We start from the raw sequence: 18,632 nt of genomic DNA on the forward strand, positions 1-18,632 counted from the left end.
TACTATAACCTGGAGGAGCTGAGGGTTTCTACTAGTGGCCTACTACAACCTGGAGGAGCTGAGGGTTTCTACTAGTGGCCTACTACAACCTGGAGGAGCTGAGGGTTTCTACTAGTGGCCTACTACAACCTGGAGGAGCTGAGGGTTTCTACTAGTGGCCTACTACAACCTGGAGGAGCTGAGGGTTTCTACTAGTGGCCTACTACAACCTGGAGGAGCTGAGGGTTTCTACTAGTGGCCTACTATAACCTGGAGGAGCTGAGGGTTTCTACTAGTGGCCTACTACAACCTGGAGGAGCTGAGGGCCTCTACTAGTGGCCTACTACAACCTGGAGGAGCTGAGGGTTTCTACTAGTGGCCTACTACAACCTGGAGGAGCTGAGGGTTTCTACTAGTGGCCTACTACAACCTGGAGGAGCTGAGGGTTTCTACTAGTGGCCTACTACAACCTGGAGGAGCTGAGGGTTTCTACTAGTGGCCTACTACAACCTGGAGGAGCTGAGGGTTTCTACTAGTGGCCTACTACAACCTGGAGGAGCTGAGGGTTTCTACTAGTGGCCTACTATAACCTGGAGGAGCTGAGGGTTTCTACTAGTGGCCTACTACAACCTGGAGGAGCTGAGGGTTTCTACTAGTGGCCTACTACAACCTGGAGGAGCTGAGGGTTTCTACTAGTGGCCTACTACAACCTGGAGGAGCTGAGGGTTTCTACTAGTGGCCTACTACAACCTGGAGGAGCTGAGGGTTTCTACTAGTGGCCTACTACAACCTGGAGGAGCTGAGGGTTTCTACTAGTGGCCTACTACAACCTGGAGGAGCTGAGGGTTTCTACTAGTGGCCTACTACAACCTGGAGGAGCTGAGGGTTTCTACTAGTGGCCTACTACAACCTGGAGGAGCTGAGGATTTCTACTAGTGGCCTACTACAACCTGGAGGAGCTGAGGGTTTCTACTAGTGGCCTACTATAACCTGGAGGAGCTGAGGGTTTCTACTAGTGGCCTACTACAACCTGGAGGAGCTGAGGGCCTCTACTAGTGGCCTACTACAACCTGGAGGAGCTGAGGGTTTCTACTAGTGGCCTACTACAACCTGGAGGAGCTGAGGGTTTCTACTAGTGGCTTACTACAACCTGGAGGAGCTGAGGGTTTCTACTAGTGGCCTACTACAACCTGGAGGAGCTGAGGGCCTCTACTTGTGGCCTACTACAACCTGGAGGAGCTGAGGGTCTATACAAGTGGCCTACTACAACCTGGAGGAGCTGAGGGCCTCTACTGGTGGTCTGGCCTGCTTTCAGCTCCAGGGTCTTAGCAGGGACTCTATGAGGCAGTCAAAGGTGGACAGGGAAGGCCAGGCTATGTTTCAGATAGTGGGGAAGAGGGAACCTATTTCAGCAGCATAACTCTGCGGCCAGTGTGATTCTAAACAGGCGGAGTACAGCGCCACTAGATAAGGTGGACAGTGTGATTCTAAACAGGCGGAGTACAGCGCCACTAGATAAGGTGGACAGTGTGATTCTAAACAGGCGGAGTACAGCGCCACTAGATAAGGTGGACAGTGTGATTCTAAACAGGCGGAGTACAGCGCCACTAGATAAGGTGGACAGTGTGATTATAAACAGGAGGAGTACAGCGCCACTAGATAAGGTGGACAGTGTGATTCTAAACAGGCGGAGTACAGCGCCACTAGATAAGGTGGACAGTGTGATTCTAAACAGGCGGAGTACAGCGCCACTAGATAAGGTGGACAGTGTGATTCTAAACAGGCGGAGTACAGCGCCACTAGATAAGGTGGACAGTGTGATTCTAAACAGGCGGAGTACAGCGCCACTAGATAAGGTGGACAGTGTGATTCTAAACAGGAGGAGTACAGCGCCACTAGATAAGGTGGACAGTGTGATTATAAACAGGAGGAGTACAGCGGCACTAGATAAGGTGGACAGTGTGATTATAAACAGGAGGAGTACAGCGGCACTAGATAAGGTGGACAGTGTGAGATGACCATACAGCAGCAGCCCTTCACAATCAGAGCCCCAGATAAAGCCAGAAATAAAAAACAGATACAAACATGCACAAAAACACACAAAGGAGGAGAAAATAGGAAAAAGCCTGGAGCATCAAGTGCCTTTTTAACAGTCTTAAACCCACAGAGCGTCTCGACACCAGGCAAACAGAGGGGAGTGATTGGTCCAAACAAAAGCAGAGCAAAGAGAGAAGCATATGGCTGGGAGCGCACCCACTAAAACACACACACACAGACAGACAGACAGACAGACAGACAGACAGACAGACAGACAGACAGACAGACAGACAGACAGACAGACAGACAGACAGACAGACAACCCTCCAAGATAGCACAACCCCCACCCTAACCCCCTATCTAATGCATTGGAAGCAAGTGCAATAAACTGCAGTCCACAGAATGACAAATCTACACAAGGTACATGCCACGACTGCAATTTCCTAACTACAGGACCAAAACCTCCAACCCCTGACCACTCTCCAATTAGCCTCAATTAGCAGTGGCTTGAATGAAAGAGAAACAGAGGGCTCCACCTAGAGGGAAAGTCAGGTCATTGGAAAATGAATCCTCACCATAAAAAAACGAAGCTACAATTACAAAATGCAATTAGGAAAAGGGATTACTTTCGAATGGTGATTTCTAACTTGTTTAACAAGGGGATGTCTACATAATGACCCTGCAAGAGAAATTATATGGTATTTAACTAATGGATTATCAAGGAGTAGGCCTTTAGGAGACCGCTACGTACACTAAATCATATTTTCCTAAAAGCACTATATCTATCATGAGGTTCGAACCTGGTATCATTCAATATAGTAGTCCCAATATATCCCACACACACACACACACACATGGGGTAGTGGGTTGTGTGGAGGGTCTGTCTGCTCTTTATGCATATTCTATGACTGAGACATATTGTATTCCTCTGGTGTGTGTATATATGTATGTGTGTGTGTGTGTGTGTGTGTGTGTGTGTGTGTGTGTGTGTGTGTGTGTGTGTGTGTGTGTGTGTGTGTGTGTGTGTGTGTGTGTGTGTGTGTGTGTGTGTGTGTGCGTGTGCAGATGGCCTACGCTGAGTTGGCCAGGTGTGCCAGGCAGGTATGCAGACCTGTGTGTAGACCTGTGTGTGTGTGTGAAGTCAGCAGTGTGGTGAACAGCCTCCATAGACTAGCCATCTGACCATGGCCATAGGCCTTCAGTACTGATGCTTTACTGCTCTGGCCCACACAGCACAGCAGTGTGAGGCAGCTCTGCCTCGCTTGGTGGAGGAAAGGCAATCTGTGTACCCATCCCCCCACACACTATGCAATAATACCCTTAACCATTCAACCCCCTCCTCCTCCCCCTCCATCACTCTTCCTCCCCCCCACCTCCCCTCTCTTTCTCAGTACCCAGAGAAATGATTTATCTTTTTCGTTTTTTTCCCCCTCTACAGATGTGACTGCCTTTTCTTGGTCTCTCAGTACTCTCAGTAGATTGCTGTGCAGCTGAAGACTAGGAGATGTAAAGCTATAAGGCCTGGTAGAGTGAGCAGAACAGCCCAGAACTGAACAGCACAGAGACCAAACCCAGCTACTGCCTCACACGCCCAACCAGACCCTGAAAATGAGGGCCGACATGTACACACTCTAGAAAATACATACTAGCAGTATTATCAAACCAGGTGAGGGCAAAGAAATGTAATACGTGGTCCAGGAAAGATAATCATTCCATCCAAACATAATGTATTATAGCCTGTATGTATTGAATCCACCGAAATTCCCAATTGTTTTCATTTTACACTCTCCAACTGTTGACAGTGAACATGCATTGTGCATAATAAAGAACGGTTCACAGACAAGTACACCAACTTCTTGTCACTTTGGGAGACGACTTTGACGTAGCCATGTAGCATGGAACATAAGTGTATTCATGGCTAGGATGCCCGTCAGTGACTAGGCTGTGATGACAGGGGTGCGTATGTGTGGGTGTTCGTGTGGTAGTGCATGCAGGCCTGTTTGTATGTAGGCGTGTGTGTGTGTGTGTTTGTACAGTAAAGTGTGGCAGCTAGCATCTGCCAGTCTAACAGCTGGAACACGTTGGGCTGTTGAGGGGGCTGTGGCATTGTTCACCAGGAGTGGTCACACACACACACACACACACACACACACACACACACACACACACACACACACACACACACACAGTGCTGATGTTGAGCTGATGCTGACACATCAACAGACAGCAACACAGACAGCTGCACCACTGTAGGACTAATAACCAGCTCATCTGTTAAAGTACCATGTCCCTGAGACAAATACAGTTTGGCATAGTGTGTGTGTAGAGCTGGGAATCCCCAGGGACCTCACAATACAATATTATCACCATACTTAGGTGCTGATACCATATGCATTGCGATTCTCATGATTCTATATATATTGCGATTTGATACTGTGATTTTATTGCGATTTGATGTTCCAAACATATTTCTCACATGTCTGCTGCAGAGGGACAAAAGCGAGCCATGAGAAAATGAGTTTTGATCAGTCATGGAAATAAACGTGCTGAAATTGGCTCCCTATTTATAAAGAAGACGGAGAACGGGCTATGAAAGAAAAATACTGGAGTTTTGGTGCAGGTACAGCCAACTAACACAAAGAAATGATTGTGAAATGTAACTGTATCGATTTTTTTCCCCCATCACTATGTGTGTGTGTGTGTGTGTGTGTGTGTGTGTGTGTGTGTGTGTGTGTGTGTGCGTGCATCTGTACAGTAGGTGTCTCTCTCTGTCTGTGTTACCTATGTTGCATTCATCTAAACTCAGCAAAAAAAGAAACGTCCTCTCACTGTCAACTGCTATTATTTTCAGCAAACTTAACATGTGTAAATATTTGTATGAACATAACAAGATTCAACAACTGAGACATAAACTGAACAAATTCCACAGACATGTGACTAACAGAAATGGAATAATGTGTCCCTGAACAAACGGGGGGTCAAAATCAAAAGTAACAGTCAGTATCTGGTGTGGCCACCAGCTGCATTAAGTACTGCAGTGCATCTCTTCCTCATGGGCTGCACCAGATTTGCCAGTTCTCACTGTGAGATGTTACCCCACTCTTCCACCAAGGCACCTGCAAGTTCCCGGACATTTCTGGGGGAATGGCCCTAGCCCTCACCCTCCGATCCAACAGGTCACAGACGTGCTCAATGGGATTGAGATCCGGGCTCTTCGCTGGCCATGGCAGAACACTGACATTCCTGTCTTGCAGGAAATCACGCACAGAACGAGCAGTATGGCTGGTGGCACTGTCATGCTGGAGGGTCATGTCAGGATGAGCCTGCAGGAAGGATACCACATGAGGGAGGAGGATGTCTTCCCTGTAACACACAGCATTGAGATTGCCTGCAATGACAACAAGCTCAGTTCGATGATGCTGTGACACACCTCCCCAGACCATGGCAGACCCTCCACCTCCAAATCCATCCCACTCCAGAGTACAGGCCTCGGTGTAACGCTCATTCCTTTGACGATAAACGCGAATCCAACCATCACCTCTGATGAGACAAAACCGCGACTCGTCAGTGAAGAGCACTTTTTGCCAGTCCTGTCTGGTCCAGCGATGGTGGGTTTGTGCCCATAGGCGATGTTGTTGCCGGTGATGTCTGGTGAGTACCTGCCTTACAACAGGCCTACAAGCCGTCAGTCCAGCCTCTCTCAGCCTATTGTGGACAGTTTGAGCACTGATGAAGGGATTGTGCGTTCCTGGTGTAACTCGGGCAGTTGTTGTACCTGTCCCGCAGGTGTGATGTTCAGATGTACCGATCCTGTGCAGGTGTTGTTACACGTGGTCTGCTACTGCGAGGACGATCAGCTGTCCGTCCTGTCTCCCTGTAGTGCTGTCTTAGGCGTCTCACAGTACGGACATGGCAATTTATTGCCCTAGCCACATCTGCAGTCCTCATGCCTCCTTGCAGCATGCCTAAGGCACATTCACGCAGATGAGCAGGGACCCTGGGCATCTTTCTTTTGGTGTTTTTCAGAGTAAGTACAAAGGCCTCTTTAGTGTCCTAAGTTTTCATAACTGTGGCCTTAATTGCCTACCATCTGTAAGCTGTTAATGTCTTCACGACCGTTCCACAGCTGCATGTTCATTAATTGTTTATGGTTCATTGAACAAGCATGGGAAACCGTGTTTAAACTCTTTACAATGTAGATCTGTGAAGTTATTTGGATTTTTATGAATATTCTTTGAAAGAGAAGGTCCTGAAAAAGGGACGTTTCTTTTTTTGCTGAGTTTACATGTTACCGTAACTACCTTGTTGCCATGTTACAGGCCTCTGGCTTTGCATAAAGTGTCATATGTCTGTGTGTCTGCCTATATGACTGTATTCTATAGGACAGTGTTTCCCGACTTCAGTCCCACAACAGTACACATTTTTATTGTAGCCCTGAACCAGCACACATGATTCAACTTGTCAACTAATCATCCAGACCTCGATGAGTTGAATCAAGTTAGTTTGTCTGGGGCCACAACATAAACGTGTGTTGTTGGGGGTAGCCAAGGGATGGGTGTAGCTGATGCTAGGAGTCTGTTTATGCACAATACCTATTACTCCTGTGTGTGTCTGGAGCTTCTACATATCCACTGCTGTTCAAAAGTTTGGGGGTCACTTACACATTTCCGTGTTTTTGAAAGAAAAGCACATATTTTGTCCATTAAAATCACATAAAATTGATCATAAATACAGTGTAGACATAGTTAATGTCGTAAATGACTATTGTAGCTGGAAACGGCTGATTTTTTATGGAATATCTACATAACTGTAGCCGTGCAGAGGCCCATTATCAGTAACCATCACTCCTGTGTTCCAACGGCACGTTGTGTTATCTAATCCAAGTTGATCATTTTAAAAGGCTAATTGATCATTAGAAAACCCTTTTGCAATTATGTTGGCGCATCTGAAAACTGTTGTACTGATTAAAGAAGCAATAAAACTGGCCTTCTTTAGACTGGTTGAGTATCTGGAGCATCAGCATTTGTGGGTTCGATTACAGGCTCAAAATGGCCAGAAACAAATAACTTTCTTTTGAAACTTGTCAGTCTATTCTTGTTCTGAGAAATGCAGGCTATTCCATGCGAGACATTGTCAAGAAACTGAAGATTTCGTACAACGCTGTGTACTACTCCCTTCACAGAACAGCGCAAACTGTCTCTAACCAGAATAGAGTGATGGTTGCTGATAATGGGCCTCTGCACGGCTACGGTTATGTAGATTTTCCATTAAAAATCTGCCGTTTCCAGCTACAATAGTAACATACAACGTTAACAATGTCTACACTGTATTTCTGATCATCAATTTTAAGTTATTTTAATGGACAAAAAAAAAAGATTTTCTTTCAAAAACAAGGACGTTTCTAAGTGACCCCAAACTTTTGAACGGTAGTGTATGTGTTTGTATATTCTGTGTATGTGTTCCAGGAGTCTGAGTGTGCATTTCGGGCAGTACATCAGTGCATGGCAATCCAACTGGCGTGGCTGAACACTGGTCCTTCAGGTAAGATTATTGACTCTGCACTTTTGCTGTTATTATGTGGATGGATCCTTCCTTCCTCCCTTCTCTCTCTCTCTCTCTCCCCCTCTCCCTTTTTCTCTTTAACGTTATTAACTTGCTGCACGAGGAAATACTAATTTGCTTTACATGACTCCACCCACCAATTTCTAGCAGAAATCCATACCATTGGCCCGAGACAATGGTACTAAAGGAATTACCTCAGAGGGAAGTGTACTGTAGAATGGGATTACTGCAGAATGTATAGAATTGTTTGTGTGAGCGCGCGTGTCGGTGTGGGCGCGTGTCTATGTGTGCGTGTGTGTGTGTGTCTGTGTCTCTGTGTGTGTGTGTGTGTGTGTGTGTGTGTGTGTGTGTGTGTGTGTGTGTGTGTGTGTGTGTGTGTGTGTGTGTGTGTGTGTGTGTGCACATGGCACGTGTGTCTGCCAGAGAATAGGATTGTAGTAATGTCCAGAGAGTGGGATTAGAGGAATGTTTCTGGAGAGGAAGAGCAGGAATATTTGGAGATTATTATAGATTATTACAGAGTAGGACTGTTAAGGATGCCGGTAGAAGTAGATTGTTATGCCATGTGGATGTACACAACACTCGCTTTACCACGGACTCAAAACCTTATGTGACATTCTTTCTTCCAATGGATTTTCTTTCCCTGTGATGTATAATGAATGCGAGCTGGGACCTTCTGTCTGTGCCATGCAACTGTGCAATGCAATTCAAGCATGTTTATTGCTGCAGCCTATTCTGTGCAGTCAGTTGCAGTGCATGCACTGCACCAAGCCCATCTTCTGTCAGTGGACACCTTGCATCGCCCTGTTCGTTCCATCCCTACCTGCCATTGTCAGAGTCACAGGCAATAACATTCAAAGCAAAGGTACCACGTTTATCACCCCAAAGCATTTTATGAACACAAAACAAAAGCTGCCCATAGGCATCCATCCAAATACATGTATGTTTGGAATGACGTCCTCGCTCCCCTCTCTTCTTCATTCAACCCTTTCATTACCCTCATTATTACACGTCTGTCTTCCTTTCAGTCAGCCTGAATCAGATTCCTTAAAGGGCTCTTCTGAATGTTCCCAGTCACACAGCTAGGTCCATGTCCCAACCGTCCCCAGCGGTCGTATGCCCTATCCAAATGGCCCTACTACTCCAGCACCAGTCAAACTATGTTGGAACACATGGCTGATGACTCATAGCCCCCTCATTGCTGTGCATGGCATACTAGGCCTACTTCCTGTGTCTTTCTTGCACATTCGATGGAGGTTTCCAGAGTGAATTATTCAAATAGCCTACTTGGCCACTACTGTAAAGGGCTGTTGTAGTTCCTATTCTCCCTGTCCTGAACTACAACTCGAGACTACAGCTGGCGACCATATTGGATCCCAAAGCACAGGGAAGTGACTGACAGTCGGTTAGGTAGCAATGGAGAAATAGGTCATAGAGCTAAAAATACTTATGTGTCTCTCTCTCGTCTTCCCATGAAGACAAAGAGAAGAAGGTCTATGTGTAAAAAAAGGGGGAATGATGGCAATAAACCAGATAAGAAATGCCCTCACAAAAAGACAGCGAAAAGAGAGAGGGGAGAGCGAGCTAGAGAGAGGATGCTCAGGCTTCAGTGAACTCGGTAGGCCTGGCTGTTCGTTTAAACAGTGCCTGAACACAGAATTATGTGGAATTAATGTCCCTCGGATCAGTCAGGCATGGCAAAATAGGTTTGAGGATGGATGGATGGATGGCTGGAAGGATAGAGAGAGAGAGAGAGAGAGAGAGAGAGAGAGAGAGAGAGAGAGGAGTAGCAGAGAGATTAAAGGCGAACTAGTGGAGAAGTTAGGGGAATGCCCAGTAGAGTGTTGGTTCTCTGAGGATTTGCCTCCACACACTGAACTCTTTGAACCTCTGAGATGCATGGGACAACAGTTGAGTGGTGAGCTCCGAATACTCCAAATCAGTAGGCTAGATGGCATTATATAAGCTGCGGGAGCAGTGGTAGAGGGTATTAACTAGACCCTTACTGAGAAACATTCAAGTCAGTATTAATCAGTTCCTAGTCCACTGATGGCTCCTATCCTATGCAATTCCCTTTGTTCCCTGCATTTCTAATTTTCATGCAAATAAGTCAAAAGAATCTCCTTGACATGGCCTTGCAAAGGCCTCTGGGAGCATCTATGTCCCCACTTGTTCCCAGTAATTGAGGAACCAGAGACAAGGAGGACAGCAGCAAGACACTCGGCCGCTCCCATCACTGGGAGCACAGAATATGTAGAGGGTTGCTAAATCCCAATGAATAACTGATAAATGACTAAATGGCTGGTTGGCCTAAACAGTTTGTGACTGTGTATTCTATCTGCTTTCAGAACCAGATGAAACTGGGCATCTTAAAATGTATTTAAAAACAGCAACACAAAAGCAACAAATTCATATAAAAACGTTCTAGCTCTCCTACAACAACGGGGTAGCCTAAACAGAGAATATTATAATGAGAAAATGAGCGGCATAGGTGATGCCTCCAGCGCCACCGTTCACCTCACAGGTCTCTGTGCTGTGCACGATCACTATCGGTAGGCAATAGGCTGATTTAATTACATTTTAAGAGGTGCAGTTCTGCCTTAGTAAAACTCACACACTATTTGCCATTTTATTTATGCATACTTTAGGCTAGTTGGCCATATCCTATGGCAAGAAATAGCCTAACTTGTGTTAGTTTCCCCAATACGTAGAATGCCATCACTGCCGCGCATCGACTGAGTCAAATAAATTGTGTTATAGACAAATACATTAATTAAAGCAGTTCACTGTTTCTTGTAATAGGCTATTCGTATACTTAGGGTAGTTCGTTATGAATGACATGAAATGTCGCCTGTCTGGATTTCAGATAGCGCTGACAGCACAGCATCGCAACTACATTCCCGCTCAGGTAACATCCGATGTGTTCCGCGCTACAGTAAGCTACCACGTTCTTTGTTAGACAGGCTGCAAATGCCTAAATTTAACCTAAGAACACTTAAATACATTTTCGAGAGTCGACGTATTATGTTTTCCATGATTTCTAATCGAAAAGGTCTCTCGGGTACATTTTACCAAGCTGACAGACGCACAGCCACCTTTTGGACACCAGCCCAGGCTGCATTCTGCACGTTGACATGTTCTCGTGTCAATTCTGCACAAAGGAATCGAATGGAAAGTTGACGGAGTGTTCAGCGCGACTGGCAGAGACAACACCAGTCCAATAAAAGCAACCACTCCCGGCACATAAGTTAACCATTTTACATGATGCAAGGCTGCACAATATTTGATCAGGTGTCGGAGCGAAGATGCGCTGCCTGTAAACACTGCTGCCATGATAACCGAAAGCACGTAGGCTATTTTGCCAAGAGGTCTGTCTACAAGAAAATGATATCCTAAAGGTATTAGGTTTCAGCCGTCGCAGGCTACCCACCGGCTTGATAATGCCAACCACAATAATGTGAACAGGTATCAAGCACAAACTTTTCACAAAACCGCTGCCACTCGCTATTATTCGCTATTATTATAGTCTGCTTGATAGAAAAGCGCTACCCGATCTGCCATGCAAGTTGGCCGCGATCTTGTCTATTGACTAAGGATACCGGGTAATAGATTGTACCTCAACATTCCACCATAGCGTCCTCATGCAATTGATGGCTCAGTGAAATTGTTTCTAGGCATGCATAGGCAGCTCTGCATTTTGGAACATAACCCGGCAGAAAATGAAGCCGTTTCATATATACCTTTCCATCGCTACTACACTGCCATTGAAATATATGTAGCTTGCTATATGCTTGCTATGTAGCCTATAGGCAGGATACTTCTTTACGATGCATAACATTGTCAACGATTACCTAGGCTACATGGACTGACAGCATCCACAAATGTATCCCTAAAAATGTAAAAGATAAAATGTATGCACTTACGATTTCAGGGGGTTCTGTACCACTGTGGCCATTTTGATATAGTATGATAGATACAATGTAACACTGCAGATCCCCGTATTGCACATGTAATATACCAGCAATTTCAATTTCATTCATTCTCTGGGGCTGCGGCTGGGCTGCCAGCCAATAGGAGCGGGAACGTTCAGTGACAGGTTTGGGGAAATGTAGTTTTTGCACATGTCAATATGTAACATGCTGAGAGTCAATGCACTACAACTACCAGTATGTATCGCGGTCAACTGTATAACGGTCCCGCCTTGGACTTCTATGGGTAAACCAAACCGTCTACTGTAATGTCAAGGTTGGTGTGCTACTGGACTGTCAGTCTGTAGATGCCATTCCAACTGATGCATTGTTTGCTTGTCTTGCAGATATAGAAATACATTTTAAGGGCGAGGCTGTACGCGCACCATCTCCCAGTGAGGATGCTACAAAGAGTTTCTGTTCTGTGTTTCAATGTAACAAGAGCAACTTTTTTGATACACTGTTTCAAATATAGGATGTTAAATTGTAGATTTATGTTTCACCAAAATCAGAATTGCATCCTGTCTTGGACAGTGCCCAGGTAGGAATGTAAGGTGAATTACCTGTTTGTGTATTCACGTTTTTTTCTTTCTCTTAAATCGATTGTGCAAGGTTATACTAGCTGGGCTCATTCCCACAATAACATCAGTGATAATCTTCACTCCCCAAATGTTCCACGAATTTGAATCCAAGATCATCTTGAGTAGTACTTTTTGGATGACTTTCGAATACACTAAAGGTGCCTTTACTTCATCTTGTTAAATTTCATATAGACAGAGGGGGGGGGGGGGGGGCTTCTGGAAGAGGGATAACTCAGATGTGTTGATAGGCCAATTGATAATGATATAATCTATTCTAGGTGAGCCGATGCCAAAGAGGTTGAATAATTTATCATTTTGGGGGACAGTGGAGTAGGGAGGATAATTGATTATTTTAGGAATTGCCTCTTCATCTGTTGAACCGAGACAGTGGCCACAGCAGTGATGGAATTTCTCTCCGTGTCATTTTAACAGCAGTGGTGCCACTGAAACCACTCTCTATAAATCTCTGCTCACAAATATTTAATGAATATTAGCAAGCTCATTCTATGGAAGGATTATTCCAATAGAATATACCCAGGCAGAAAATGTTCAGAATTTACTGTGGAGTGCATGTCATACATAACAAGCAAAAGTGCAGTAACTGCACATTTGGTCAAAAATATTGTACTGACATTTTTCACACATTCAATACATGCAGACAAATATCCTGCCTCATATTGTGTTGTGTTATGGAGAAAATGTGGGGTCATGTTTGCACTAACTGCAAAAAAAGTTACAATGAAACCAAGGGCAAAAAAGCAGCAACAGCCGTTACTCACATCAGTTACTGCCTTTTACCTTGGTTTTCACCGATCTTTGGGCTGTCTACGGTTTAACTTGGTATTATTGATTGTTCTTTGCTGATACAAGTATCAAACTACATTGCTGTGGAGACTTGCTTCCATTCAGCCACAAGAGCATTAGTGAGGTCGGGCACTGAAGTTGGGCGATTAGGCCTGGCTCACTAGTCGGCATTCCAATTCATCCCAAATGTGTTCGATGGGGTTGAGGTCAGGGCTCTGTGCATGCTAGTCAAGCTTTTCCACACCGATTTAGACAAACCATTTCTGTATGGACCTTGCTTTGTGCATTGGGGCATTGTCATGCTGAAACAGGAAATGGCCGTCCCCAAACTGTTGCCACAAAGTTGGAAGCACAGAATCGTCCAGAATCTATGACCATATGCTGTAGCGTTAAGATTTCCCTTCACTGGAACTAATGGGCCAAGCCCGAACCATGAAAGACAACCCCAGACCATCATCCTCCTCCAAACTTTACAGTTGGCACTATGCATTGGGCCAGGTAGCGTTCTCCTGGCCTCCGCCAAACCCAGATTCAACCGTCGGACTGCCAGATGGTGAAGCGGACTATCGGAGAACGCCTTTCCACTGCTCCAGAGTCCAATGGCAGTGAGCTTTACACCACTCGTTTGGCTTTGCGCATTGGTGATCTTAGGCGTGTGTGTGGCTGCTTTTTATTTTATGAAGCTCCTGGCGAACAGTTCTTGTGCTGGATGTTGCTTCCAGAGGCAGTTTGGTACTTGGTAGTGAGTATTGCAACTGAGGACAGACGATTTATACGCGCTTCAGCACACGGTGATCACGCTTTGTGAGCTTGTGTGGCCTACCACTTCGCAGCTGAGCCGTTGTTGCTCCTAGACGTTTCCACTTCACGATAACCGCATTTACAGTTGACCGGGGCAGCTCTAGCATTGCAGAAACTTGTCAGCAACAGGTGTGGCTGAATTAGCCGAATCCACTCATTTGAAGGGGTGTCCACATACTTTTGTGTATATATATATAGTGTGTATGAAACTGACAGCCACGTACAAATAAATCTATGAACACAAGTTTGTGTTAAAAAAAATGCTGTCATGGAAACATTCCAGTGGGTGTACCAAGCAAGAAGGCAGTAACTACCATTTTGGCTCAAAGGTCAGGGTCAAAATGAATAAAAAATTACAGAAGATAACAGATGCCTACAACTTATTTGGCTGGACAATAAAAAATGATCCCTCAGTTCTACTCAATTAGTAGTTAATGTTCTTTTGGTAGGGCATTGTCTGGAAACCCGATGTGGAATTGCATTGAATTCTAGGTCGGGCAAAAATGAATGTTTGAATCAGGAAAGTTTCCTCTCACGACCTCAACAAGCCAGAATGTTTTAATGTACTTTACCGGTTGTTTGTGTGGTTGGTCCTTTTGGAGGTAGGATTGTGAGACGATATATCCACAGGAAAGTATAGTTACGTCAACTTTTCAAAATCACTGGTAGTTTGTTCAGATTTCTACCACCTAAAACATGCACACAAGATACAAAATACATGCACAAGATGCATGCATACATTGCATTTGGAAAGTATTCAGACACCTTACCTTTTTCCACATTTTTCCTTATTCTAAAATTGTGTCACGTCTACTCCTGCTCCCTCCCTCCGGCACTCGACGTCGCCGGTCTACGAACCACCAGTCCTGGCAACCCACATTTGTACACCTGGCAACCATTAGTTTTGATTCCATGTCCAGACGCTTCTCTTGTTTTGTAACTCTCTATGTTCATTATTATTAAACTCACCATCTGCACCTGCTTCCTGACTCCCCGCGTCTTCGTTACAGAATACTGCCCAAGTAATTATGGAAGTAGCAGATGATAAAACCCATCTTCCAGAAGGGCGAGGAACAGGGTCATCTACTCCACCCACACCACGACCAGCTGACTCTACTGGGTACAACCATGAAGGTGGTCCTCCGCGTTCTCCACCGCCTCGACACCACCAGCGGAGTGGGCTACGGCCGTCTGGGAGAGGAAGAGCTGGGTTCCTACGAGATGTTCATTCATGGCTCTGTTCAGGGCGGTCTTCGACCATCCTCCAGAGGGCACAGAGGGTGGCAAATTACTTTTCCAGCCCTGGCAGGGTACCAGACCGCTGCGGAGTACGCCCTCACCTTTCGGACTGTGGCAGCCTCCAGTAGATGGAATGAGCCGGCTCTCCTCACTCTATTCCGCAGTGGACTGCGCGAAGAGGTGCAAACGGAGTTGGCATGTCGGGATGACAACATATCCTTAGACGCTCTCATCGCGATGGCCATCCGTCTGGATAACCTTCTCCGCAGCGTCAGCGTACATCTCGCCATTCACCTCCCTCCTTTGGCTGTCCTGAGGCAGAGTTTGAACCCATGGAGGTATGACTCTGTGGCAGAGTGGCGTCGCCGGAGACAGCTGGGGCTGTGTCCAGTGGTGTCCGGTGCATCCCAACCCGGGGTCCACTAGAGAAGGGGGGCGGATCCGTGACCTTCTGTCTCCCAGGGTAGGCGTGAGTATTCCATTATCATCGTTTCCCGCCAACCCCTTTCTCCCATTTCACTGGCTGGCTGTCCCTCAAGAGTTGTCTCTATAGCTATAGTTGACTCTGGCGCCCCAGGGAACTTTATCAACCAGGCCCTAGCCTCCTCCCTGAACTTAACCTCATACCCGCTCTCCTCTCCTTTTCCTGTCCAAATCCTGGATATGTGACCATTGGGATCCGGTACAATTACTCACGTCACAGCACCCAAGCACCAGGAAAGCCGTCCCTTCTTCATCACTGCACCCGTACACAAAGACACCCATGTATCACCTTCACCATCCAATCCCGCTCCGATAAATACTGGTGTCCCACTTTGGCGCAGGACGTCGCCCACTATGTCAACTCAAGTTCCATATGTACTCAATCCAATCTCCCCGGCACGCTCCAGCAGGTAAATTGCTTCCCGTAGCTCAGTGGCCTTGGTCACATCTGTCCATAGACTTTGTAATGGATCTCCCCCTTTCGGATGGTTTTACCACTATTCTGGTTGTTGTTGACCGATTCTCCAAATCCTGGTGCTTTATCCCTCTCTCTGTTCTACCTACCGCTCTCCAGGTCGCAGAGGCACTATTCCAGCAGGTCTTCCGGCACTATGGCCTTCCGGAGGACATCGTTTCTGACCATGGTCCACAATTCACATCGCGGTTCTGGAAAGCCTTTATGGAGAAGCTGGGGGCCACTGTCAGCCTCACACCAGGGTACCGGCCTCAGTCTAACGGGCAGGTGGAGAGGTCCTAAGGAGTCTCTGCCAGTGACGAGGAGTGGGCCCGGTTCCTTCCCTGGGCGGAATACGCCCAGAACTCACTTCATAACTCCTCCATCGGGCTGACTCCCTTCCACTGTGTCCTGGGAAATCAGCCGGCTCTGGCTCCGTAGACTCCGAGACAGAAGGATCAGCTGGACCGCTGCCCACATGAGGCTCCAGTGTTCCATCCCGGTGATCGCATCTGGCTCTCCACCAGGAAACTCCGGAAGCTGAGCCCCCGGTTTGTGGGACCCTTCAAGATCCTCCCGAGGGTCAATGAGGTAACTTATCGTTTGGAACTCCCCACCAACTACCGGATCTCACCCTCCTTTTATGTTTCCCTCCTCAGGCCGGTGGTTCCTGGCTGCTGCCATCCACCGCAATTGTGCCGAGGCACAGATCTGGGGAAGGGTACCAAAACATTTCTGCAGCATTGAAGGTCCCCACGAACACAGTGGCCTCCATCGTTCTTAAATTGAAGAAGTTTGGAACCACCAAGACACTTCCTAGAGCTGGCTACCGGCTAAACTGAGCAATCCAGGGAGAAGGGCCTTGGTCAGGAAGGTGACCAAGAACCCGATGGTCACTCTGACAGAGCTCCAGAGCTCTGTGAGATGGGAGAACCATCCAGAAGGACAACCATCTCTGCAGCACTTCACCAATCAGGCCTTTATGGTAGAGTGGTCAGACGAAAGCCACTCCTTAGTAAAACGCACATGACAGCCCAGTTGGAGTTTGCCAAAAAGCACCTAAAGGACTCTCAAACCATAAGAAACAAGATTCTCTGGTCTTATGAAACCAAGATTGAACTACTTGGCCTGAATGGCAAGCGTCACATCTGGAGGAAACCTGGTAACATCCCTACGGTGAAGAATTGTGGTGGCAGCATCATGCTGTGGGGATGTTTTTCAGCGGAAGGGACTGGGAGACCCGTCAGGATCAAGGGAAAGATGAACAGAGCAAAGCCTTGATGAAAACCTGCTCCGAGATGCTCAGGACCTCAGACTGGAGTGAAGGTTCACCTTCCAACAGGAGAACGACCCTAAGCACACAGCCAAGACAACACAGAAGTGGCTTCGGGACAGGTCTCTGAATGTCGTTGACTGGTCCAACCAGAGCTCGGACATCGAACATCTCTGGAGAGACCTGAAAATAGCTGTACAGCAACGCTCCCCATCCAACCTGACAGAGCTTGAGAGGGTCTGCACAGAAGAATGGGATAAACTCTCCAAATACAGGTGTGCCAAGCTTGTAGCGTCATAGCCAAGAAGACTAGAGACTGTAATGGCTACCAAAGGTGCTTCAATAAAGTACTGAGTAAAGGGTCTGAATACTTAACTACATGTGACATTTCTTAAATTTGTGTATATTTTTAAAATTCTAAATACCTGTTTTTGCTTTGTCATTATGGGGTATTGTGTGTAGATTGATGAGGGAAAAAACGATTTCATCCATTTTAGTATAAGGCTGTAACGTAACAAAATTTGGAAAAAGTCAGGGGGTCTGAATACTTTCTGAATGCACTGTACTTGCCGAGCTCATACTTAAATAGTTCTGCGCATGCTTCACGTGATAGAAATCTGAATGCACTACCAGCGCTTTGAAAAGTAGATGTAATTATACTTTGCTGTGGTTATATTGTCACACATTCCTACCGCCAAAAGGACCAACTGCATGGACAACTGGCAAAGTACATTAAACTATAATTTTATTCAACATTCTGGCTTGTAGAGTCATGAGAGGAAACTTCCCTGATTCAAAAGCTCATTTCTGCCCGATATAGAATTCAATTAAATTTAAGGCAAGGTAGGGCAGTACTCAGGCCCAATTATAATTTTTTATACCCCCCCCCCCCCCAGAACAGGGATTCATTCCCTAACTCCATGCAAGGGGTGCACGTTTTGTGATTTTATCCCCTTTAGCACTACACAGCTGATTAAAATAATCAACGAATCATAGATTTTCTTGGGGGGGGGGACATTAAGCTATTTGATTTTGAATTTTAGGACCCCTTTAGTTATCAAAAATATATATTTTTAAATATTTGAGGAAACATTTAATTTAGCCTTACTGCTGTTATCCCATAGAAACACGTTGACTAACATATTCATACGTGGACAATTTAATTAAAATATAAAGGAAGTCTGTTTTGAAGTGGCTTTCCTATATCTCAGAGATATAAGATCAGGAAAATATTTGTAAAAAAAAAAGAAATACACATACACTAAATCCTTCCATACATACAGTACTTCCATTCACTTTTTAAAACTGGTACCAGGCTACCTTCAGATGAGCCTTTTGTGGCTTGTGGGCGTCCTAGAGCAAATCTGACATGTAGGCTACATGTTTGTGAGATTCTCACCTTTCTATAGAGGGGTCATAATAGTTAGTGGTTTTAGGGAAGTCTCATGGTC

The 18,632-nt window shown here is 46.0% G+C and overlaps 1 protein-coding gene across 1 annotated transcript in view; it reads right to left on the minus strand.

Annotated features, from left to right (window-relative positions):
- The window catches only part of LOC115141632 (double PHD fingers 1), a 53,677-nt gene extending 42,044 nt beyond the window's left edge, over window positions 1-11,633 (minus strand). The window contains 2 exon segments of the mRNA XM_029680681.2: window positions 11,502-11,551; window positions 11,553-11,633. Coding sequence (XP_029536541.2) covers window positions 11,502-11,551; window positions 11,553-11,618 — 116 coding nt within the window. The 5' untranslated portion in view covers window positions 11,619-11,633.
- Between the last annotated feature and the right edge of the window lie 6,999 nt (window positions 11,634-18,632).

This window comes from Oncorhynchus nerka, linkage group LG14 (genome assembly GCF_034236695.1).
Source record: "Oncorhynchus nerka isolate Pitt River linkage group LG14, Oner_Uvic_2.0, whole genome shotgun sequence".
NCBI classification, from domain to species: domain Eukaryota; kingdom Metazoa; phylum Chordata; class Actinopteri; order Salmoniformes; family Salmonidae; genus Oncorhynchus; species Oncorhynchus nerka.